A 25,852-nucleotide genomic window follows, 5' to 3' on the forward strand; every position below is an offset into this window, starting at 1 on the left:
AAGTTGTGATAAGGATTAAATGCTTTAATGTGTATCACGCACTTAGAACAATGCCTGGCTTGGAGTGGTTGAAAGCATGCAAAGGGATAGTTCACACTGACACTTAGATATTATTATCCTGTCAAGCTACCTTTCCATTGTTCTTTTCATCTTCCCAGGCAAACTCCTCTCTCCATTTCCCCGGTTCGGCTCCCAGCTCCTCACTTGCTGGTGAGGCTGCAAGAAGTGGGTTGTCTTCTCCAGCTGCACCCTCCTTTCTCTCATGGGGAAGTTGGTCCTCTGGGCTGTCCAAGACCCTGTGCTCTTGCAAATGCTGCTCTTCTTCCCTGGCGCAGCTATCCCGCTCTCCTCTTTTTTATTTTATCATTGTAAAAGAAACCTTGGGCCATCTCTTTGCGAATAGTTCTTGTTTCTCCAGACCCCGCATACAGCATAACATTTTTTTCTCACTGCTGTTCTTGAACTTTCTCTCTTCTTGCTGAGAGTTTTTCTACTTCAGTGAAAAATTCTACTTCAGTGATCTTGCCACTTTCCACAACTTCAACTGTGACCTCTCTTTATACAGATAATTCCAACCCAATTATTCTCCTAAACTACAGATCTCTGTCTACAGCCAGCAGCTTGAATGTTCTCCTGACACTTTAAACTCTTCATGTTTAAAATGAAATCCATCATCTCATGAAACCAGTGTCTATACCTCTTTGAGCTCCTAGTAGAGTGCCTGACAAAAAGTAACACTCCTGGCACAAAGTAAGTGTTCAGTAAATATTTGATGAATGAATGAATGAACGAATGACTTTATTGTGTTACTATTGCTTCCAATAATGACCCATTCGTTTTTCATTTATTTTTTCCTTTTACCCCAACCCCATTTTCTTGCCAGTGTCAGTATTCTGTCTTTACCGTATTGCTAGGATTTGTCTCTCTTTTACCTTTTGTATTGTATCCATCCTAATTCTAGCCTTCATTTTTTTTCATGCTTCTATTTTTATTTATCTCTCTACTGCTTTTCCTCCCCACAGATTAGCAATCACCTTCAAAATTAAAGATGAACCACTACTGTACTCCTTTTAAAAAACCTTCCATGATTCTCATTTCATTAATAAAATAAAAATAAATTACAAGCCAGAGTGTCAGGGTTTTCCCAACATCATCATGTTGTATCTGCCCAGTTGGAAGTGTGCTGTTCTTCTCTACATAACCTTTATCCCAGACAACCCGTTTACCCTCCCTGAAAGGTTTCTCTTTTTCCAAGTTTTCAGCGGTCAGTATCACAAAATTTCTCTGAAGACTCGTGTTAACGCAAGCAAATGCTACAAACCTTTTATCTGTAGTTATAAACTTTTTATCATGTGTACTTGTCTACTAAATACACACATACACACACACACACACATCCCTACACCTGCTTCTACTGCACTAGATCATATTCTGAAGGCAAAAACTACTTCTTGCTCACCTGTTGGCCTCTGTATGCCTTACCACAGAGCCTCGCACATTGCAGGTACAGAGGAAGCACTTGCTCAAGTCCCTACGGTTGCCTTTCCTCATCCCACAATAAAACAAGACTGATCCTAATCTCAGAATCTGTTCAGGCTTTTTCCTCATTACAGAACCCAGCTTTACTTGGAAATTAGGGGAGGGTGACAGAGTGTAGTCGCTTTTCTTTTACCCCAAACTAATCCCTCTGCACTCCACAAACTTTGGGTGAGTTTAGGTAAGGTGACGGAGGAGCAGGAGGGGACAGTTAGGATACCAGGATGGCCAATCTTTGATAGTCAAAGTGAGGGACCGTTGTAGTAAAAGCTGTCTCTTCTCTCTCCAGGCTCCATCATATTTCCTCCTGACCAAAGGTTATCAAAATCTAGGCCTCCCAATGTTAGACAGCGCAAGAGAGATAAGAAGGTTGCAGGGAAACAGATACACCCAGAGAGCACTGTATGATCAGATTATTCTAGTCCTTAACACAGAAAGGTACAATTAAATTGAGAATATAAAGTGGAAAATTCAGCTAACATGCCCCTAAAATGTATGTGTTTGAGACACATTTTAATGGAAAGTTACTGAGGCAACTGGGAGCTGCTGCCACTGCCTGGGAGGCAGCCTGATTTGAATCTACAGGTTGCCATAGTTACTTCCATCCTGTAAACTATTGTTTTCCTTCTTATGATGCACTGTGAAGTGCGATGGATGGTATGTTTATATAGCCATGCGTATGTTATACTTAATATGACACATGAAATCTATTTTCCAGGTTAAAACACGTACATATTCAGGTTTCTCTGTGTGGTGTTTAAGAACAGAATTTGGAGTCAGGGTCTAATTCAACATTTAGGTCACATGTAGCTTAAGAAAAAGAAAGGAAGGAGTGTAAGTTTTGGGGAAATTTGAACCTCAGTTTAGGGTAGAATTTTTATTTATTTATTATTTTTTTTTTAGAGCTGCACCTGTGGCATATGGAAATTCCCAGGCCTAGGGGTCGAATAGGAGCTGCAGCTGCCAGCCTACATCACAGCCACAGCATTGCCAGATCCCAGCTGCATCTGTGACCTACACTGCAGCTGGCGGCAATGCTGGATCCTTAACCCACTGAGTGAGGCCAGGGATTGAACCTGCATCCTCACGGATACTAGTCAGGTTTGTTATCACTGAGCTACAATGGGAACTCCTGTTGAAATGCTCCATCCAACATAACCCAAAAGATGTCATGTTTCCTATAATGACATTCAGAAATGTCGTACGGTTCACAATGAAAGAATTACAAGAGGCCAAAGATGTCTACTTGATTCTTGGCTTGGAAATTTGCAATGTGATCCATGTTGGGTAAATCACCTAACCTCTCTGGCACTGGGCCTTCTCATATGGGAAAGGGGAATACTAAGGCGAAGGTACTGGATAATTATAAAATAATGTGTCACTGTTGGTTGGTCATTATTCTCGTATTTTCCTTTTGTCAGCCAGCCACAAGAATGTGAATTTTGAGGGAAGGAAAACATGAAACCTAGGTCGTTACAGCTGTTAGACCTCATGCTAAGTGGGAATATTTCAGCATGTATGTAATTATACTCTGAATTTCCTTGTTCATAGAACATTCTGGGTTTTAGCAAGTGCCCCTTGTGAAAAGAAGCTTCTCTCTTCCATGTCTGTGGCATCTGATATTTATGCAGACTTCCGTTAAAAATGCTGTCAATGTCAAGTCTGCCTTTTCTATGGTGTTTGCCGTATTCTCTTTTTATGACCATTTTTCCATCTGTCAAGACACACACTCAAAGAGTCGTTTTACTCATTACCTGAACTGCCTCTGTCAAGAATTCAAAAGACCAGAAGACCGCCTTTTGTTACTGCCGGCGGCGAAGGACAGCAGGGCTGTGTGGATGGGAAACGTTTGCGGGAGCCCATCCCGTCACACGGCATGGAGTGCTCTAGGTGTGTCCCTTCTGTGCAGACACAGCATCTCTGAATAGCACCCTGAGTGTTTCAGGAATAAAAGAATAGAGTTAAACAGAAGAGGTCTGGCTGGTACTACGACTGAGGAAGAGAGAAAAAGAAAAGAAGAAAGGGAAAAATGAGTCAAGGACGGAAACCGAGACACTCCTGCTGGGCGCCAGCCCCGCTCGGGCGGCGCCGCGGAGAGTGCGGCGGCTCGGCGTCGTCTGTGTGCTCGGGGTGGCGGGGAGGCGAAAAGAGACAGTGCCTGCGGGGCAGAGTTCTAGGATGATGTGTGTGCTCACACACACGCCAGGTTTGTGAGTCACGCTGCAGGTGGCGAAACTAAGGCCGAAACACAAAGTGGCTTTTTTGGCCCTGCTGAATGTAAGATAGCAGTGTAGACGCTGACTCTTGCACGATTCAGTAGGGCGTTCTTCGAGCTGCTTTCTATCCCACAGAGGCCACTCAGCCAGGCTCGCTTTCAAGAACCAGGGCCAGGGATCACGAGATGACTGTGGTTTATGTGTAGAGTCCTCCTCTGTTCCGTGAGTTCCAGACCATCTCATAGAGTCATAAGCAACCTTCGTGGGCACCAGTCACCTCACTGAATCACCTGCCTCCGTCTTGATAGATGAGGGCGTTTCCTCTTGCCTGTCACTTCACAAATCACGCACCGTCTCACCTCTCCTCTTGGAGACAAGGATGCGCTTTTGAGTAAAAGCGTACAACAGTGCATCACATTAGGCTCATCAAGAATTTTCATTACCACTTCTTAACTCTGGTCTTTTGACATAGGACTTAGAGGAAGTGAGTATAAATGCCACACCCACTGTGACTCTAAAGACTTACTTCTGGGACAAAGGAGCAACTGGATAGTGGCACAGCAAGGTTAAACTTAGAGCGTGGCTGATCTGATGAATTTTACCCTGTGTGCCACGTGTGCAGAGGTAAAAAGGACAGTTGTCAATGAATGCCTTTTAAATACACACTGAGGAATCGGCTTTGACTTTTTCAGAAACTATAGAACAGCCCAAATCTGCCTCAGTCAAACTATCTACCCCCATCCAACTTGGAGTTCAGGACTTAAGATAACCATGATTTTTATGGTAAGACAAAAACAAAGTGAGCAACGCGGGGAGAGACTTAGTATGTTGGAAATGGCACTGAGCTTGGAGTCAGAACATCCATCTTCCTGTCCAGGCTCCAACACTTGTGAGCTGTTTTATGTGGAGCAACTGGTCTTGTCTGAGCCTCAGTTTCCCCATCTCTTTCTTATAGATAATATCAATGCTACCTACCTGATACAGTTCCTGAGTAGGTCAACTATGATTATCTAAACATTTTGTAAGTGATAAAATATCACTTACATATCAAGTGATGATGTTTTATGTGCATATGGTAGTTAAATAAGCTTTGGGGCATTGCTCTGTAAGGAGAGTGGACTCTTGTAAAGGTGAGCTTTGGTAGTGGTCTTATAGCAGCCGACTAGGCAGATTTGAAGCAGGAAGGTGAGACTAGAAAACCATTGAGTAGATGCGTCAGTTCATCTGCCATTGTTTTCATTAGAAGGAGCGATGGGCATAACTGAAGCTATCTACAAAACAGAAACAGACTCACAGACATAAAGAACAGACCTGTGGTTGCCAAGGGAGAGGGGGAGGAAGTAGGAAGGGAGTGGAGTTTGGGGTGAGTATGCAAACTGCTACATTTAGGATGGATTAACAGTCAGGTCCTACTGTATAGCACAGGAATCTTCTTGAGATAGACCATGATGGAAGATAATATCAAAAAGGTATGTATAGGAGTTCCCATCATGGCTCAGCTGTTATGGAACCCGACTGGCATCCATGAGGACGTGGGTTTGATCCCTGGCCTCGCTCAGTGGGTTAAGGATCCCGCGTTGCCATGAGCTGTGGTGTGGGTTGCAGATGTGGCTCGGATCTTGTGTGGCTGTGGCATAGGCCAGCAGCTATAGCTCTGATTTGACTCCTAGCCTGGGAACCTCTGTATACTGTGAGGGCAGCCCTAAAAAGACAAAAAGTAGATCGATTTGTCTGTGGACATGATGCTAACTAACGTAATCGGTCATGTTTAGATGTTAAAATTCACTCAAAGGAACTCTAATTTTCTTTTTCGATGAAGAGTTATTTTAGAATTTCTAGGAAATTGAATCCTTTTTGGTTATTTACTTGAAAATCAATTTCTAACCTAATTTCTTTGTGTTTAGAGAATGTAATCTTATGATATTGGTTCTTCATAAGTCGAGACTTCTTTATGGACAGTTATGTGCTAGTTGTTAAATGTTTCATGTACATATTCAAATGTGTATATTCCGTAGCTGGATAAAGCAAGCAGGAGTTGTGTGGTTCAGGTCTTCTGAACTCTTAGTACTGTCTTACCTGCTTGATGGAGGGGGTTTATGTCCAAGATGAGTGAAGATCTGCTACTCCAGTGGTGTTTCTTCCTCTACTCCTGCCAGTTTTTGCTTTGTGTATTTCGAGGCTGTTCATTAAGCACATTCAAGTTTAAAAAGTATTAAATCTTCCTGATGAATGGAAATTATTATCGTGATTTAGCAACCCTTTTCATAATTAATAACGTATTTTTCATTAAAGTTTATTTAGATGGTTATTAGCATAGCCCTCTTTTGGTATTTATCTGATACATGTTTATTCTCTTAGCGTTTCTGTATTCTTGTGTCTTATAAATAGCAAACTGACTGATTTAATGATCAGAATATGACATTTCTGTTTTTTTCAGCAGTTTAGTCCATCTAGTTATCATGTGTATTAATATAAGTAAACTCATTTCTACCATTTTATTTTGGCATTGCTTTTTGGCCCATGCAGGTTAGGTCTCTGATCCTGTGGTACATTCCTTGGAACATAGCGGTAGAGCTTCCTTGGAATCAGCATTAGCCCCAAAGACAGTCCTGGCATTCACATTCATTCCTGCTTTGGGTTTAGCTTCTAGTTTGTTTGTACTTCCCTTCCCTTGGGAGAATTGTGTTTTGGGTTTTTGTTTTTTTGTTTCTTTTCTTTTTTTTAACTTTCTTATAAGTATAGCACAGTGTAGCATTTAATAGTATATTTGATACAGTTTATTTAGTATTTAGGTGTTTTGTAGTGAAGAGAGATTTTTGGAGTATCAAGCCAGTCTGCTATACTAGGAGCAGAAGTCACATGATAGAAATTAACATTTTGTAAAAAAACATTTGGACATCTCTAAGGACAGCTGCCTGGCACCCTCTGCGTAACTGCTGTGCTTCAGGGGCCACTTGATTAACTTGTGCTCATCAACCACTTCTCAGCTTAGCTATCATTCCCAAAGGGAATCCTTGCCTCAAATCCAAACTGTCAGAGCTTTTATACTTTTGCCCTTCTTAAATGTAATGTATGCTTATTGTCTGCTTTTTCTTATGCCTTTCCCTATTATAAACTCTGAGGGGGGAGTTCCCGTCGTGGCGCAGTGGTTAACGAATCCGACTGGGAACCATGAGGTTGCGGTTCGGTCCCTGCCCTTGCTCAGTGGGTTAACGATCCGGCGTTGTCGTGAGCTGTGGTGTAGGTTGCAGACACGGCTCGGATCCTGCGTTGCTGTGGCTCTGGTGTAGGCCGGGGACTACAGCTCCGATTAGACCCCTAGCCTGGGAACCTCCATATGCCGCGGGAGCGGCCCAAAGAAATAGAAAAAAAAAAAAAAAAAAAAACTCTGAGGGCCAGAGTTATTTCTTTTGTGCTGATAATGTACCCCCAGGACCTGGCCAGTACTCAGTAAATGTTTGTTGCATAAGTAAATGAATGATACCGGACTGTCCCTTTACAAACTTTGCAGGTGCTGTGCTGGGGCACTTCATAAATAGAGCCTTCAGTGAAATGTCCTTGAGCAGATGGAGTGCGTTTTACGGCCTGTAGAAAGACTCCGTGTAACCTGAAAGGTGGTGTCATTTTACAGCATCGCAATTAATAAATTAAGACAATGAAATACCCTTTTTCTGTATAAAATTGAAAATGATCATAACAAACGATAAAGACCCCAGTTGGTCAGGTCAGAGGGAGAGGAATAATTTCATGCCCTGTGGGTCAGAGTCTAAATTGGTAAGTGCTTTCTTAAGAAGCGGTTTTTGCAATATGTGTCAAATGCCTGAAAATACTATCTTATTTGTCGTAGCTTAGGCTGTCATGACAAAATGCTGTGCACTGGATGGCTTCAACAGCAAATGGCTTAAATAGTTTTGGACACCATCGGCCTGAGTTCAGGGTGTCAGTGTTGTTGGGTTTTGGGGAGGACCCTCATCCTGGTTTGTAGGTGGCTGCCTCCTCTCTTTGTTCTTAAGAAAAGAGAAAGATCGCAATCTTCCTCTTCTGATAAAGCCACCAATCCTATTAGATTGGTGCCCCAGCCCTATGACCTCATTCAACTCTAATTATTTCTCAAAAGCCTTGTCTCCAAATACAGTAATACTGGGTGTTCGGACTTCATCGTATGAGTTTTAGGGAAACACATTTCAGTCCATAGCATCATTTAACCTAATGATGTGCTTTTTATTTTTTATTTTTTAGGGCCACAAGTGCAGCATATGGAAGTTCCTAGGCTAGGGATTGAATTGAAGCTATAGCTGCCAGCCACAGCCACAGCCTCAGCAACACAGGATCCGAGCCATGTCTGCAGCTTCTACCACAGCTCATAGTGTCGCCAGATCCTTAACCCACTGAGAAGGAACAGGGTTTGAACCTGAGTCCTTATGCATACTAGCCAGGCTCATGACAACTGAGCCACAATGGGAACATCCCCTAACAATGTATTTTTAGGAATTTATCCCAAGGAAACAATCAGAGGAAGATTAAAAATATGTAAGATTAGTTCTTACAGCAGTATTTATGGTAGGGAAAAAAATGGGAAAAGTCTAAATTTCTACTAATGGAATATCGGATTAATTATAGTACATCTGTATAATGAAATATACTTCCATTAAAGAGCATATATTAGAATTTTTAAATGATGTGAGAAAATGTTTATGCTTCATTAAAAGAATCATAATTATAAATCAGAATGCGTAATATATGTAGAGATGTATAGAAAGCAGAATGGTATTTACAAGATGTTATTACCAGTTATTTCTGATCGAGGCATTTAAGAAAATTGCCTTTGTGTTTTTGTGAATTCTCCTCCCAAGCATTGTGTATGTGGCCCTTTAATAATAAAAAAAAAGTTATCTTAAGTAATATTTAGTATTAGGCAGAGTTGGCACTTATACCAGAGAACACTGTCAACCTTAATTCTGTCTATTTTAAAATCCTTTTGGTATTTTATTTGTCTTGAATTCTAGAATTGTGCGCAGCAGTGATTTTAGTTGGGTTCCAGAGGGCAGTTATGACACACCTCGATAGCTGTCCTTGACCTGTCTGTCCATCACTATTTTACCACAAACACTAGGTCACAAGATCACATGTCTTCATAGTATCAGATTCCCGCTTTTTTTTTCTTTTTTTTTTTTGTAGAAAACCTCCCCCCAAAAAATATAATGCAGTAGGAAATTCAAATATGGAAATATTTAGGAGGAAGGAAGGTTTAGAAAAAGAGAAAAATTTGATCCTTAAATTTCATTTCCAAGATATTTTCTCATAGAAAATCCATTTCTTCTATTTCAGTGACTGTATGGAGATAGAATTAATTTCTCACTCTGGATACTTAAATGTTTCAAGGGACGTAAAAGACACTGATGATGTGTTATATGACCATCCGCATGATACATCATTGTGTTTGAAACGCTAGGCGATGTTATAGTCTAGGTAGGAAAAATGAGAGAGTACTGTTTTCTCCCTCATCCTCCATCATTTCTTATTCTCGTGCTGTGTCCTCCTCTTTTTTTATTCCGTTCACAAATGGATATTGGTGGGAAATACACGAAGTGCAAAGTGACTTTTACCTGCTGTGCTGCAGGCAGAATTGACAATTCAGAAATACCACCCTCTAGGTGTCTCTCCCCTTCTCACTCTCTCTGGAGGAGGCTAAGATATCGTACATTCCTCATCAGAGAGGGCAGGTGAAAAGAAGCCTATAAGGAACTCAAAAGCACCACGAACTTTGGCATCTGCCCACTCTTGCTTGCAAAACATCTTTTACCACAAACCACCAAACAGCCGGGACAAGCTAACTTAGCTGAGAAGTTGGGGAGGGAGGGAGAGTGTGGGGTAAAGGAAATCTCTCTCATCGGTTTACCAGACTTTTCCACGCAGTGTGAACGCCTGCTGTATGTCTTCCCACAGGCCTCCTCAGCAATATGCCAACTCCTAGAGATCATAAAGCAAAGGGCACATTTCTCTCCAAGTATTTAAGTGCTGTCCCACTGATAAACGTGATTAAGAAAATAAACCATAGAACGTTAGCATTTTCTTTGAGTAAGAAGACAAATGCTCCATCAATAGTGGTGCTTTTTAAGTGGAAATTGTGGGGCGTTACCATGAATAAGTAATTCTGGAATGTGCTATTAAATTAAAACAAATGTAAACAGACTTCTTTACTATCAGCTTTCTCAGACTTCATGGTTGCACTGTGAACTTCCAACCAGGTCTCATGATTTGTGTTGTTTAAAAAAAAAAAAAAAATACATGGGCTGTTTCACCCTTTTGGTTGGAGGTCATAAATATGTTGACCGCCAGTAGACCGTCCTTGACTCAAATTCACCCAGATGACATGGGTAATAAACATGCCGGAATTAGTCTGTGTTGGTCTTATAGGCCGTTGGTATGCATTACACTGGGGGAAAAAGTAAGGACTGCAGAACGTGGGAACTGGGTATGGCCCAGTCTGGGCGGGCAACCAGGGTAGCCTTTATCTGAACCTTTAGGCAGATCCCTTCGTTGGTATTCTCCCTGGTGTTCACACAGCTGACTCGGCAATCCAGGGCATTCACTCTTTTCCTCCTCTCAGGTCTTTCTTGAAATAACAGTGTAATCATCCGTCCCCTTTATAGAAACTAATGTATTATTTGAACTACCCCCAAAGCCACCAGAGATCATAGAAAATCAATGGGTGATAGTGTGGATCCCTCTTGTTCTGGAGTTGTCTTTCCAGAACAGGTTTGGGCTTTTTTTGTTTGTTTTGTTTTGGTTTGGTTTTTTAGAGCTTATGTTCTTGTTACGGAAGAAATGGGTCATCATGACAAGGTGTCAAACGTATAGAAAGGATTCTGTTTGCTTTTAAAACGCTTAACCTGCCAGGTTGATGAGTAGCACAAATTATACAATCCCTTAGTTTATGGAGAAATTGAGTCAAATTAACTTGTACAGGCCTTAATAGGTATAGGAACTATGTTTTGGGTGAATCTACCTTTCAGAAAAGGTGGCAGATGTAAGATCAGTCTATTAGATGAGAATCAGTGACAGAAAGTTCTGTTGTATGATTCTGGTTTTTTTTAGAATTTTTCAAGTATAACATAGACACAGTTGTATGTGCCATTCAGTTGCTTTTTATGTAATACCAGAAGGAAGTTCTGTGCCATAGCTAGTTTGACAGTCATCTGTAATTAAAAGAAGTGTATCTACTATTGAACTGTGCTTTATAATTTGTTCCTATCTTAAAATTATTTCAGAGAACACCATTTTTATTAAAATCATGTGAGTTCAATAACTACAGGCCTCAGGAAAAAAATGAAAATATTCACTCTTGGTATCAGCATATGTTTCCTTCTCATGGGAACCCCTTTAATATTATTAGGCATAGAGTTAAGGCCCAGTTAACATTCAAATCAAAAAACTGGTCTTTCAGCATTCTAAATGACCATATTTTAACATCATGTTTTTGGCAATGTCAAAGAGGCATGATCATTTTTACTTTTATTAGCTCAGTAAAAGAATTCTGTTCTTGAGACTTAAAGCAGTTCATGTCAATAGTAATTAAAGTGGCAGCTGGAGTCCCCATGTGGAGCAGCGGTAATGAACCCAACTAGCATCCGTGAGGGCACGAGTTCTATCCCTGGCCTCGCTCAGGGGTTAAGGATCCTGGGCTACCCTGAGCTGTGGTGTAGGTCGCAGACGCAGCTCAGATCTCCCATTGCTGCAGCTGTGGCGTAGGCCAGCCGCTGCAGCTTCACTTCAACCCCTAGCCTGGGAACCTCCATATGCTGCAGATACGGCTCTAAAAAGACCAAAACCCTAAACACTGAAATTTTTCTGCTGGGTATAAATACATGCTAACTTTTGTTAGAGATCTTTTTACCCAGAATTCTTAATAATTCCTGCTCCTGTTTGCTTTTCAAAACTTTTCCTGTTTTACCTACAGCTATATAATAAAAACATTCCAAATACCCATAAGTAACAAAAATGATAATATCGGTGGTATTACTAATTCATAAATTCTTATGTAAGAATGATATTTTGTAGTTTATATAGCATTCATTCATTTCTTAGCATTTATGTATTGAACATTAACTATATGCTAGCTACCATCCCAAGCACGAGGAGTATAGCATAAGGGAGCTAATAAATGAATATATCACATGTTGGATGACAGCAATGTATACAATGGCAAGCAATAAGGAGGCCTGTGGAAATGTACACTCTTACATCACTGGTTAGAAATAACCTTGCTCACCCTGAGTCATGTCGGTAGAGCTGGGAGGGAAGGGAGTGAGCAAGCCGTGCATGTGCCTAGGGAAAGGCTTCTGGGCAGTGGAAGCTGCACATGCAAAGGCCTGAAGCAGCACATGGGAGGACTAGCTAGGAGGCCTGCCAACCTGGAGTGGAGGGCCTTGCCCTGGAGTGAGGGCGTGGAGGAGATCGGCATGGCCTTGGGCTTTTACCGTGAGTGTTCCTGCTACAGGCACATGACTCATGCTTTCAAATGCCCACAGTAGTGTGTAGCCACTGCTCTGACAAAAGACGGGGAGAGAGAGACCAAGTTGGTTACAGCCATGCGTGGGGGAGAGCTGATAATGACCAGAATCAGGAGAGAACAGAGGTAGCTGGCGGGGGGGTCAAGTTCTGGACATGTTTTAAATATACAGCTGACAAATTAACTTATAAACTGAACTTGTAAAACTTTTATTTTTTATGGCTGCACGCACAGCATATGGAAGTTCCTCCACCAGGGATTGAATCCAAGCCACAGCTGCAAACTCTGCTGCAGCAACACTAGACCCTTTAACCCCCTGCACCAGGCCAGGGATCGAACCCACACCTCCACAGAGACCCAAGCGCCTGCAGTCATCTTAACCCATTGCACCACAGAGGGAACTCCCAGCTGTCCTATTTTAAATCTTTGTTCCCCTGAGTCTACTAGGTACTTGTTCATAAACTATAACTGGTTTAACTTCTCTCTCAAGGTTTCTGCAAGTACCTATGTTGTAATGTATGAAAGAACATTTGTTAAGATTTTTTTTAAGGAAATCACTGATTCAGTGGTAGGTATTTTAAACTGTATTGATACTTAAACTCTCTGCTGTATACACATAATACAGAACATGTCGGATATAAATAAATGCATTTAAAATAGTTCCACCATTATAGCTTCTCATTTATAGCTTCATTTTCTAAATAGAGTTTTTTAATTGCTGTTTATTTTTGTTAAAACATAGATGAAAGACAATAAGGCATGGGCAGTAAGAGCCCTGGATTTGGAACACAGGAGACCTAGCTTCAAGGCCAGGCTCCTGTTCCTACAAGCTGGGTGACCTTGGTGAAGTCACCTCACCTCCCTGAGCCTCAACAACCTCCTTTCTTGGGGACTAGAGAAAAGACTGCTGTGAGCACCTTATGTTGTTATACATATAAAACAGCACAGTATCAGGCACATTTAAAATTTTTGTCATTGATAATTGTTGTTTGCTTTCTTTTTTTTGTCTTTTTTTTTTTTTTTTTTTTTTTTTTTTTTTTTTTTTTGTCTTTTTACCATTTCTAGGGCCGCTCCCATGGCGCGTGGAGGTTCCCAGGCTAGGGGTCAAATCGGAGCTGTAGCCGCCAGCCTACACCAGAGCCAGAGCAACACAGGATCCAAGCCGCGTCTGCGACCCACACCACAGCTTATGGCAACACCGGATCCTTAACCCACTGAGTAAGGCCAAGGATCGAACCCACAACCTCATGGTTCCTAGTCAGATTAGTTAACCACTGAGCCACGACGGGAACTCCTATTATGTTTGCTTTCATAATGACTGTGACAGGAAAATATTAACAACACAGGAAGTATTTGTATTCCCTGGGAAGGATAATTTTAGAAGGACTGTGCCTTTTAGGCTTGGCTGAAGTAAAGTTGCTATTTATTTCCAATCATTTAGATAGAGAAGGCCACTTCATATACCTGATATATAGAGCATAGTCCAGTGTACACATTAAAATAAGGACATGTGACTAAGGGTAGGTCCAAACTATAAAATGTGTTTAACGTGTCAGATGTGTCCCTCATTTAACAATAAGCTCAGTAAAGTGATGGCCCTTCACCGTGTATAACCATCTGTATCTTAGTGAAGGTGACACGCGTGCCATTCCCCTGACTGACTTTTCTCTTTATCCACTGAACCCCTGGCTGCGTTCCATCAGGTGGGCAACGTGCCCCCGTGAAGTTTAATATGACAGGACGACATACTCTATCACTGTGGGTGACAGTCTCCTTTGACAGTTGAAACAAATAGTAAAATCCGCTCAGATTTAAGTACATGCATCCATCAGAGAGCAAGGCAAAAGGACTGGGTCAGTCGTCGGAACAATAAAGACGAGTTCTTTGCTCTTTTTCATCAGGTCTGTATGGGAGTGTTTTGTGAAATAACCACCTACAACCTTGTGCTGTGGGGTTTTATGCTTTCATTGTAATAACAGTATGTAGTTAGAGTTTTTGTCTGAATGCCCACAGTTTCCCACGCTAATACGATATAGAGCTCTCCAACTTTTGTGATCACTGGCAACAGTTATTCTTAGGTTACTGTCTGGGTTTTGTGCTATTATTTGCTGTGTAGAAATTGACTTTGAAGTAATATGTGAAAAAAATCCACCATCAAGTTATTACAAAACATTAGGGTTAGCTTATGACTTAAAATCTTTTTTTCCTTCCTAAAAGATAATATTTCAAAGACCAATATTTTGCCATTTGTTTTTCTTTAACATTCCAACAGCATTTTGGTGGATTAGAGTGAAGTATAAAAGTATAATAATATTTTCAAAGCATAAATTCAAGCACCATGCCATTTTCTAAAATAATATTCTATATTAGAAAAAAATTATCAGATTTCAGTGATGCTTTTTATGGGAAAAAAATGATGCTTTGTCATGAATAAAAGGTCTTTATGACAGTATGATTCAGGTATAACTTTAAAATTTGTTGCCTTTATTCTAATTGTGTAGTTTATAAGCATCAAAAACACACGGAGTTCCCATCGTGGCGCAGTGGTTAACGAATCTGACTAAGAACCATGAGGTTGTGGGTTCGATCCCTGGCCTTGCTCAGTGGGTTAAGGATCCGGCATTGCCGTGAGCTGTGGTGTAGGTCGCAGACGCGGCTCGGATCCCGCGTTGCTGTGGCTCTGGCGTAGGCCGGTGGCTACAGCTCCGATTCGACCCCTAGCCTGGGAACCTCCATATGCTGCGGAAGCAGCCCAAGAAACGGCAAAAAGACAAAAAAAAAAAAAAAAAAAAACACACACACACTTTATAGATGTCTAAAAAACAGAACAGCAAATAAAAATCTTATTGAGAAATGTAAATATCCATTTTTCATAATCCTCAATTCTACCTGTTTTATACATAAACATTGAAAATTAGTAGGTTCAAATGTCTTTGGAAACTGGAATATAATTTTTAGAAAAATAATAGGGAAGAAATGATTAGTATTAAGAAATGCAAAAGATTCATTTTGTTGAAATATATATTTAAAGTGAATATGAGATTAATATATCTTTTCTTCTGTTTTAACAGACAGTTAAAATTCCTATACTCAGAAATTTAGATGATTGCTATACTAGCAGATATTTAAATTGATACAGAATAAATTCTGAATCCCTGCTATTAGATTTTATATTTTCAATCCTAGTCTTACTAAAAGAAGGTTTCTGTTCAGTCTTTGTTGCTACTTTTAAAAATCCTGCTGAAAATTTGCCTTTGTTTATAGGCATATTTGGTTAGGCACAAAAGTCTTGAAACATAGTTGGCCTTTCTTTTCTATATGTTTTTATTCATATTTTTATATTTGATTTATATGTAAATAAAAAATAGAACAGTAAAGCCCTCCATGAATCCAAAATTTCTGTTCCTTATAACATCTAAAACAAAATCTCAAGAAGTTCTTGCTGTGGCACAGTGGGTTAAGAATCTGACTCCAGAGCTCCAGTCGCTGCAGAGGTGCAGGCTCAATGCTGGGCCGGCACAGTGGGGTAAAGGATTCAGCATTGCCACAGCTGTGGCTCACAATCAGCCGGGAACTTTCAAATGCCACAGGTATGGGCAGAAATTTTAAATTAAAAAAAATTAAATCTCGAATTTCACATTAGCTTAATTTTTATTTGGAAGCGAAGCAGGTCTGACATTTAGCTTGCGTTCAGTCTATTTTATATATATATATATATATATATATATGTATTTCCATTCAGAGCACTTAATTGGTCAGATGTTTGGTATCACTGTATAAAACTCTTTTCACTGCTCTTCTCAAGGACTAGTCATTGTTTTCTGTAGATCTGAAAAATATTTATTGTAATCCTTTACCTTGAAGGCTGTCTAAAGAGAATAATTCTGTTCCATTCATCCCAGGCCAAAATATGAAGCAAATGGCTACAAATATCTCCAATAAATTTCCACTGTGGACACAAAGTAATGTGTACACTGTGGTCTGATACACATTTGTCTTAATTATTTGGATTTTTCAGGGAAATAGAAAGATACAAAATACGTAACAGTCAATGTTCTGTCACTACAAATTACTGGTTGTCTCTCTTTTTTTTTTTTTTTAGGCCTGATGGGATTGGAACCGTCTCAATGGAAGAAAAAGAGAGGTTTGAGGAGATAAAGGAAAGACTCTCTTCCCTGTTGGAGAATCAGATAAGCCATTTCAGGTATATCCTCCATAAATTTAAGTATTTGCCTTCTTAATTCACTCAGCCCTCCAACCCCCGACAAATATTTACTCTGTCATTCTGCTACTGCACAGGAATGATCAGTAGCTTCTCTTCCGGGGCCTTGAGGTCTGGCCCACGTCGCTCAGTCCACGGTCTGCTTTCAGCCCGCCCTCCTTTCCCGCTACCCGTTAGGGAGACCCCATCCTCTTCAGCGTCCATTCCGCTGAACCTCTGCCTGTCTCATCCTTGCACAGCCTCTTCCCGCAGCCCTGGGGACTGCTCCTCCCCCTGCATCAAGTCCCACCTTCACAGTGGAGCCTTTCTCAGTCACTCCAGCAGAAAGTGGAAAAGCTGAAGTCTTTGAGTCTTCATCAGCTATACTGTTCCCTAGTCACTGATCACAAATTAATGACATAAACTCCCCAAGTCCTTAGTTATGCTTTCATTTGCACGCTATGAGAACAAGGACCACACTGCATCTAGCACTGGTTTCTTGCTCAAAAATAGTATTGATACTAAGAATCCTTTGCAGGGTAAAGGATAAAGATCTTGATAGTATCCTTTTTCCCTGATTATAGTTTAATAAACCCTAATAGTTAGAAATCTGCCTTTTTCTTTCACTCTCATCATTAGATCCTGTGAAATGTTGCCATGTAAAGGTATTATATCGTACCGCATGTCTGTCATGTTACAGGTACGTGATTTGGAATCATTTCACATGAACTTAGTGAAAAAAAAAAAAGTTTAGTTCCTCTTCCCCCTTAAGAGTTTGAAGTCACTGTTATTTAACCATGTGAACAGTGTATGGCTGCACTGGGCCTCAGTTTCCTTGTTTGCAATATGAAACGTTTAGGCTCTGATTTTTAAAATGATGCTGAGGGAAGAACTTCTCCTAGGATGTGTTATTCATCTGTTTCCCTGCATTAGTGATCTCAACCAGGGCTGGTCCCACCGCCTTAAGGTAAGTGTCCTGGTAACTGTGCTTGGAGGCAGTCGTCTGGTGCTGGGTTTAGAGATGATGTGTGGGACTGCCTCACACTAGAGAATTACTCTGCTCCAAAGGCCAATACATTCACATTAGGAAACACTGTTTTCAAGAGCATAACAGAATTCAACTTAGAGTTAAGATTTTTGTTTTTTGTTTCTTCAGTTTATAAACAAAACAGAGACACAAAGATGGCTCTTGCATTTGCAGGGGATGTCTCTGCATTTGCTGTTAGGAATATTGTCTTTTAGGTTGGGCAGAGATCTTGAAATTTATTGTGTATGTCATTTAGTGAAAATCAGTACATGGTTTTCCTGTTTTTGATGTGGAGACATCATTCAGCTGAGCATCTGCATCAGTAACCCTCCAAGTGTCCATGGTTATTTGTAGCAGTGCTTTCATCTGCAGGTAACAAAATCCTACCTCAAACTGGCTGAAACAAATAAATGCCTATGTTCACTTACATGCAGGCCCCAGGTAGGGTGACCTTCAGGACAGGCTGAATTTAGTAGCCAGAGCTCCATTTCCTTGTGATTCTCACAGGGCTTCCCTCCTTCTTGGGATGGCGTTTTCCCCAGATTGGTAGCAAGACCACAAAATTCCTGGCCTCACATCCCTACGTGCCAGAGTTGGAAGGTAGTGGCAGCTCTCTCTTCTGCGATTCTCCCTTAAGATGAAAAGTTTCCTTAGGAGATTTTCGCCTGTATCTTTTGCCCGAAATATGTTGTAGGCCCAGCCCTGAACCAAATCCAAGGGCCAGAGGAAGCCCATACACTAGATCCTCAGTCACTGACAAGCAGTGGGACCACCCTGATTGAATTGGGCTGGGCAGAGCCAGCCACAGCGGGAGGCCTGGCCCCCACAGGGCTCACAACGAGGCAGTAGGATGCAAGGAATGACAGTTGTCTGCATCATCTATTTAGTCTCCTCCGTCTTAGTTTTGTTTCTCTATTTCTCTTAATAATTTGTCAACGTGTACTCTAGAATTCTTTTTCTCTAGAATCAGAGTTTTTTACCTCTTTGTACTGAAGATAAGAACTAAAATAGGAGTTCCCGTTGTGGCTCAATGGTTAACAAACCCGACTGGCATGTATGAGGACTCAGATTCAATCCCTGCCTCGCTCAGTGGGTTAAGGATCTGGTGTTGCTGTGAGCTGTGGTGTAGGTCACAGACGTGGCTCTGATCTGGCATTGCTGTGGCTGTGGTGTAGGCCAGCGGCTACAGCTCTGATTTGACTCCTAGCCTGGGAACCTCCATATGCCGCTGATGCGGCCCTAAAAGGCCAAAAAAAAAAAAACTAAAATAAACTGGTCTAGACACTTAGGGCCGACTTTTATATTCCCTTTGGATGTTTGTAGAGTTTGTATTAATTTTACCACTTTTGTTTTTGCTAAATCCATGGGACAACTGGGTAAAAGGAAATAGGATTAAAATAAAACAGGAAACTAGGAATCCATTTAGGGAAATTTAGAAAAAAGTTCAAATTGTTCATGAAGATTTTCCTAAGGATTCTACCAAATGATCTTCCTTTAGCCACTTACGTTAAACTGCTTATGTTAAAATTTAGAAAGAACATAAAATTCTCATCAACACACACCAAAGAAGTAACCAGAGTATTAATAACACTTATATAGAAAGGTTTTTATTCAGACACAAAACACATAAAATAACGGGGCAAACTAAATTAAACATAAATGAGGAACTTCTGGTAAAGACAGCAGTTTGAATGCATGTCTGGCTCAGCTTCCTCACAGAACGTAAAAGAACAGTATTTTTCAAAAGACATAAATCCATAAGGACAACAAGAATAAGAGAGGGAAAAATGGAAAAAATGAATTAAAAGCCTGAAAGTCAGAAGGATAGATGGCACCTGATTTAGCCACCCATGAAAAACTGGATCGTAATCTGGCAGTAGGGAAAAGAGACACAATCTGATTTATGTCATACACTCAGCAAAACGCTTAGGGACAGCCAGTTTTAAGCCCTTCTGAAAATTAAGAGTAAAGGATGATTTGTTATAAATCTGCTTAAGACACACTCGGATTCCAAAATCTCTTTTCCAACTCAGCAGCCGGGCCGCTGCCCCCACCCCCCACCCCATTCCCTGGCAGAGCACTGCAGGTTTATTCCCCGGAGAGAGTAAAATTCTGGACAGAGGTGGGAGAAGGGAGGAAACATCTGGCACAGTTGGAGTTAAGGATTACATAGACACACGGGCATTAAATAAATGTTCATTCTGAAATCTGAGAGTCACAGCCTTCTCCCTCCAACCCACACGCTTGACACCCAAAATGCTGGTGGGCAGGCATACAGGCAGCCTTAGACCTCCCATGCGTGTGACAGGTGTCTGCCCATGGGACTCTTGACTAGCCCCAGAGAGAAGACCTAAAGCTGTGGGTAGTTAAGACTCCCACTGAGAGAGCTCAGTTCAGTTCCCCTTCAGCAAAGACCATAGTCTCCATGTACCGCTGAAGTGCACATGGCCTCTGCTCAGTTTTTTAATTGCGAAAATGATCAGCCGGCCAAGGAAAGATCATCAGATATTTAAGGAACGTCTTTACTGTGGGAGACAAAGCCCAAACAAATAATATAAAGGCAACTTGGATTACATGGGAAGAGGGAAATGGTGGAAGGGGTGGCGGGAATCTATTACTGATATCCTTGGAGAGATTTGAGAAGATGGAGCGTCTATTAAAAAATAAGATGTTAAAAAAAGAAAAAGAAACTAGGGAACAAATAAGAGCTCTTAGAAATTGATGCAAATGACACATAAATATATGCATACTATTGAAAGAGTTCGGTTAATGAAATCTTCCAGAATCGGGGGGAGGGGGGAAATGGAAAGAAAATAGGAGTACAGTTGGTCCTTCTTACCCTTAGATTTCACATCCCTGGCCAGATCGATTTGGATTGGTTGAATCTGCAGACAGACATACAGGGCCAACATCGTTTTTGATAAGGACCTTGAGTATCCGCAGATACACTGTTGATGGGGATGTGTGTGTATAATTGAATCGCTTTATTGTGCAGCCGAAATGATCACATTGTTAATCAACTACAATAAAACTTAAATGATTTCCCTCTAAAAACAACCAACCCAATTAAAAAATGGGCGAAAATCTAAACAGACATTTCTCCAAAGAAGACATTCAGAAAGCACATGAAGAGGTGTTTAACATCACTAATATTTAGAGAAATGCAAATAAAAACTGCAGTGAGCTATCACCTCACACCAGTCAGAACTCCTGTCATCAAAAAGTTTACAAACAATAAATGCTGGAGAGGGTGTGAAGAAAAGCCAAACTTCTTACGTGTTAGTGGGAATGTAAGTTGGTACAACCCCTATAAAAAACAGTATGGGGAGTCCTCAGAAAACTAAAAATAGAACTACCATATGATCCAGCGACCTCACTCCTGGCCATATACCCAGACGAAACTATAATTCAAAAAGATACATGTACCCCAATGGTCATAGCAGCACCATTTACAACAGCCAAGACAGGGAAGCAACCTAAATGTCCATCCACAGAGGAATGGATAGAGAAGATGCAGTACCTACATACAATGGAATATTAGCCATAAAAAAGAATGAAATAATGCCATTTGAAGCAATATAGGTGGACCTGAAGATTATCATACTAAGCGAAGTAAGTCAGAGAAAGACAAATATCATATCACATATATAGGATCTAAAAAAAATGCAAATGAACTTATTTACAAAACAAATGGACTCACAGATTTTAAAAACAAACTTACAGTTACCAAAAGGGAAACATTAGGAGAAGGGGTAAATTAGGAGGTGGTTATTAGCATACACACACCACTGTATATAAAACAGATAACCAACAAGGACCTACTATATGGCTCAGGGAAATCCGCTCGATATTCTGTACAAACCTATACAGGAAACGTATCTGAAAAGGAATGAATATGTATAACTAAATCACTTTGCCGTACACCTGAAACTAACAGATTGTAAAGCAGCTATACTCCAATTTAAAAAAAAAGATTTCATAGCATAAAATGTAAATAACTGGTGAGTCTCAGTGAAGGCACAGAGGAGTTCTCTGTACTGTTATTGGCAGTATTTGTGCATGTGTGAAATTACATCAATAGGAATAGTTTAGAAAATAAATGTGCTAGTTGTCTCCTGGAAAAAAAAAAAAATAGTTTGCAGTTTCAAAGAACGTAAACACCTAACGTATAACTCAGCTATTCCACTCTTAGGTATTTCCCCAAGAGAAACAAAAGCATCTGTCCACACAAAGACTTTAGTGTGAATATTCATACCAGCATTGTTCGTAATAGCCAAAATATGACGACAAGTCTGATGACTGTCAACAAGGAACGGGTAAAAAATGTCTGGGAATACTTCTGAGCAATGAAAAGGAATGAACCGTTGATACACTGCAGTAGCATGCATGACTATCAGAACAACTATGCTGAGAGAGAGAAATCAGACCCCAAAGAGTTCATACTGCTCGATTCCTTTTACATATTATAGTATATGCAAACTAATCTTAATGACGGAAAGTAAATCACTGGGGACTGGGCTCCAGAAGTGGGGAGGAAACATTTGGGGGTCATGAATATGCATATAATACATTGATTATAGAGATGGTTTCACAAGTGTATACATATGTCAAAACTTAGCAAATTGTGTCCTTTAAATATGTTCAGTTCACTATATGTCTCACCTCTAAATCTATTTAAAAAAAAAAAAAAGGCTAAGTACTTCTCTTCCGTTTTAGGAAGTTAGTATGATATCTAGAACTGGAAAATCAAGAATTTGAAATATTATCATATAGGTTAGAGACATTTAGGTACTAAAAGTTACAAAAAATTTTCTAGAGAAATTACATGAGACATGGGATGGAATTGACACGAAGGACAATGTTTTTCATAAAAATCCCCTTAGAAGTTCCCTCCTAGACTATGTGCACATATAACTTGGATAAAAAAAAATACCATATTTAAAGTCTTAATTTAAAATTTAAACAGTTTAATCATTGGATAGCTCTATTCAGGCTCATTTATCTCTGTAATTAATTTACTAAAGTGAAAATCAGGGTGACTTTAATTTATTCAGATTCGGTATTAAACTTGGTTGAATTTCATCTGATAATTGAGTGTTTTCCACTTTGTTCAGCTATCAAATTGGTAAAAACCCAAAATATTTATCCCGAAAGACAGAACAAAAATGGTCCCCTTCTTTGAAAACTTGTTTTGTGAAGATTAATTAAGCTTCTGTGTAGTTATTTTCTGTACTTTATTGATTAAGGATTACTTTTACTCTGTAAATGTGCTGAATTATTTACACATCATGGGCAGCTAATGCTAATTCAGAACATACCCAGTGGGACCTCAGAGCCCTGAAATGCTAAATGTAATCTTGGGATCAGTAACATTCCATTCATAAAATGTGTCACCCACAGGTTAATGGAAATAAACAATAGGAAAGACAATTGGTGGATTATGTAAATACCCTGAAAAGATTTAAGCAGGAGGAGGGGACTACAAGGACCCAATTTGTGTTTTATTTAAATGTGGATTAAGGTTTATGGTATACAAAATGATTAAAGCGACTTTACAAATTTGCTAATGCTCTGAAAAGCACCCCTGCACAGGAAAAACTCTTATCAGGATAAATTGGCCGTGGCATTTTATGCACTGGGGAGGGTAGGAGAGGAGGATGCATGGAGGCCCGATTAAGTGAAGGAAATTTTTAATAGTAAAGGAAATGGTAAACCGTATTCCGAGGAAAAATGTGAGTGGCTAGATTGCTATGCCACTTGCATTTATGCGACGTGAATGAAAGTTTCCTCAGACTAAAACCCAGTCCAGATATAAATTTAACTTCTTCTTTGTGAGGAATCAATCTTTCTTTTTAAAATTTGGCCCGGTAAAACAAACTTGAGCTTAAAACATACGTATTTTTGAGCTAAACCTCTTAAAGTTACAGTGTGAAAAAAAAAATTGTCTTGTTAATTATGTCTTAGAATATATATGTCTTCTAAGTCCTCGGATGGTGGTAAAAGACACGGAAATAAGTGACCTTTTCAGGTTATTCATTTGAAGATGTCTAAGTCAGAGCCAGATGGCAGTCCCCAACATCCCAGCTGCCTGTAGCACTTGATCTTGAGGTGGGCTGGGGGTGGAGTGAGCAGGGAGGCGCTCCAGCAGGTCGAAGGAGCCCTGGCATTCTGTTCTCTCACGGCGAAAGGGGACCTGAAGAGGGACCCCCTTGTAAAGAGCAGGAAGCTTGTCACCACCACGTAGAGCCCACTTCCCCTGCCAGCCCTGACGCTGATTTCAGAATACCCATATAACCTGCCCTCCACTTGTTGATGTGCATTAGGAAAGCGAAAGAGCTGCGGAAGGTTTGGGTGGGGAGGAGGCGAGGGGAGGAGCCAAGCCGAAAGGGTCTGTGGTGGAGGTTTCCATCTTCAGTCGCGCAGAAATACAGGAGGAAATGGGCAAAGTCGTTTCATTTTATCACAGAGCCCGAATAACACCTTAAACAGGAAAGTATTCAGAAATGCAAGTTAAGTTTCTCTTCACTTATAAGACCCTGGAGATCCCTTTTTGATTACTGTATTTTTGGACACATATCATCGAAACTTTAGAACCTTTTTCATCACAGTGTACACCTTTACTGCTTGAGACATTTAAATCATGGGACTAGGTACATGTCAGCAGCTAAAATTTTCCCAGGTGGGTTGATGCCCTTTTAACCACTTTTTACTGTTCTCCAATAATGTCAAGTAATAGAAGAGGAAATTACTTAGCAGTCTTGGATATTAAATGTTTAACTTTTTTTTTTTTTTTTTTAAAGATACTGTTTTCCCTTTGGACGACCCGAAGGTGCGCTGAAAGCTACACTTTCACTACTTGAAAGGGTATGTTTGCACATTACTTTGTAAATACTGTTTGTGTTCCTGTTGGCTGTGTGTTTTAGTTATTGAACTAGGCAGACGGTCCCATTCCTCCACGAGGGCCGTGTCTTCTGGGTCTGTTGCATTTCATCAATTTCTCATCTTTTCTGGCTACATTCAAATTCTTCTGTAGCCTGCGTTTCCTCCCAGAAGCCTTTCTGAAGTCTACCACTGCCATCCTGTGCCAAGTTTATAGCATCTTTTTGGAAGTTTCCATTTTTCCCACCTCTTTTCCCCGCATGAAATAGTCATTATTTCAGTTATGTCTGATCACTGGTTTTGCGGACTGTACAGTTGTCTTTTGTTACCCCCCTGACTTATCTGTACTTCTGTCTGTCATAGTCCTCATCCGTATACAAGTTTAACATTTAAGTCACAAACCTATCATTTCTTTTATCCTAAATTTATCTCAGAATTTATTTCCATTCACTTTGCATGTTACTTTGAATGAATTCATGACTTAACAGAAACTGATGATTGTGGAAGTCATGAAATTATAGAAATGTACAAAAAGTCAATAGCAAATGAAGTTTTATATCCACGCTGAAAGTCATTAATTAATGACAGTGTATTCTCCACTGCTGTTTTTGTGGCAAATGAGGTGTGAAAAGGAAGTATCATTTCATCTGTCTATAAAACTATTCACTTTTTAGGTGGGCACCAACGGTTCAGTAATGTGGACGAGTCCTATTTCTTAACAGCATTAAAAAGAATGTCAGAGTTCCCATAGTGGCTCAATGGTAATGAACCCGACTAGTATCTGTGAGGATACAGGTTCAATCCCTGGCCCCGCTCAGTGGGTTAAGGTGGTGTTGCCGTGAGCTGTGGTGTAGATCATAGATGCGGCTCGGATCCCATGTTGCTGTGGCATAGGCATGCAGCTGCAGCTCCAAAATTCGACCCCATAGCCTGGGAACTTCCATATGCCAAGGGTGCAGCCCTAAAAGGACAAATAAATAATAAAAAATTAAAAGTAAATAAAAAGAATATCTAGGGATCTTCCATATTTCATAATAGGTATTCTGGACCTGATTTGTGGAATTCAAGCACTTGGTCTTGTCGATTTCTCTGCCCAAGCAGTTCCAGATAATACCTTGTGCATTCACACTTCTGAAAAACAGAAGGGAGAGACATTCTTCAGTGATTTCAGGATTTGGGAGCTGAGGGCTAGAACTGATGACTAAAATGAGATCTTTGGATTACAGCCTGGATTCATCTGTCTATTCCTGTCTTATCCTTGATTAACATGAATTGTATGATAAAGTATTATTGTCACAGTTGTCTGTTTTATTAGAATTTTTATAATATTAAAAGCTGCATGTAACCCAGGCTGTTCAGGCTTTTCATTTCATCCTATCCGTTAAGGTATCATCAGTGAGATAAAATCCTTAAAGGCAGCTTTGCATTTTGGAATAGCATCCCATCCTGGGTACCAGTGCAGCGCCTCTATGCTGGTTTCC

The 25,852-nt window shown here is 40.3% G+C and overlaps 1 protein-coding gene across 30 annotated transcripts in view; it reads left to right on the plus strand.

Annotated features, from left to right (window-relative positions):
* CADPS2 (calcium dependent secretion activator 2) overlaps positions 1-25,852 on the plus strand; it is a 494,741-nt gene that overhangs the window by 348,469 nt on the left and 120,420 nt on the right. For all 30 annotated transcript variants that reach the window (XM_021078970.1, XM_013985671.2, XM_013985668.2 and 27 more), the window contains 2 exons: positions 16,367-16,468; positions 24,293-24,356. In XM_021078970.1, coding sequence (XP_020934629.1) covers positions 16,367-16,468; positions 24,293-24,356 — 166 coding nt within the window. The remainder of the gene's footprint in view (positions 1-16,366; positions 16,469-24,292; positions 24,357-25,852) is intronic.

This window comes from Sus scrofa, chromosome 18 (genome assembly GCF_000003025.6).
Source record: "Sus scrofa isolate TJ Tabasco breed Duroc chromosome 18, Sscrofa11.1, whole genome shotgun sequence".
NCBI classification, from domain to species: Eukaryota; Metazoa; Chordata; class Mammalia; order Artiodactyla; family Suidae; genus Sus; species Sus scrofa.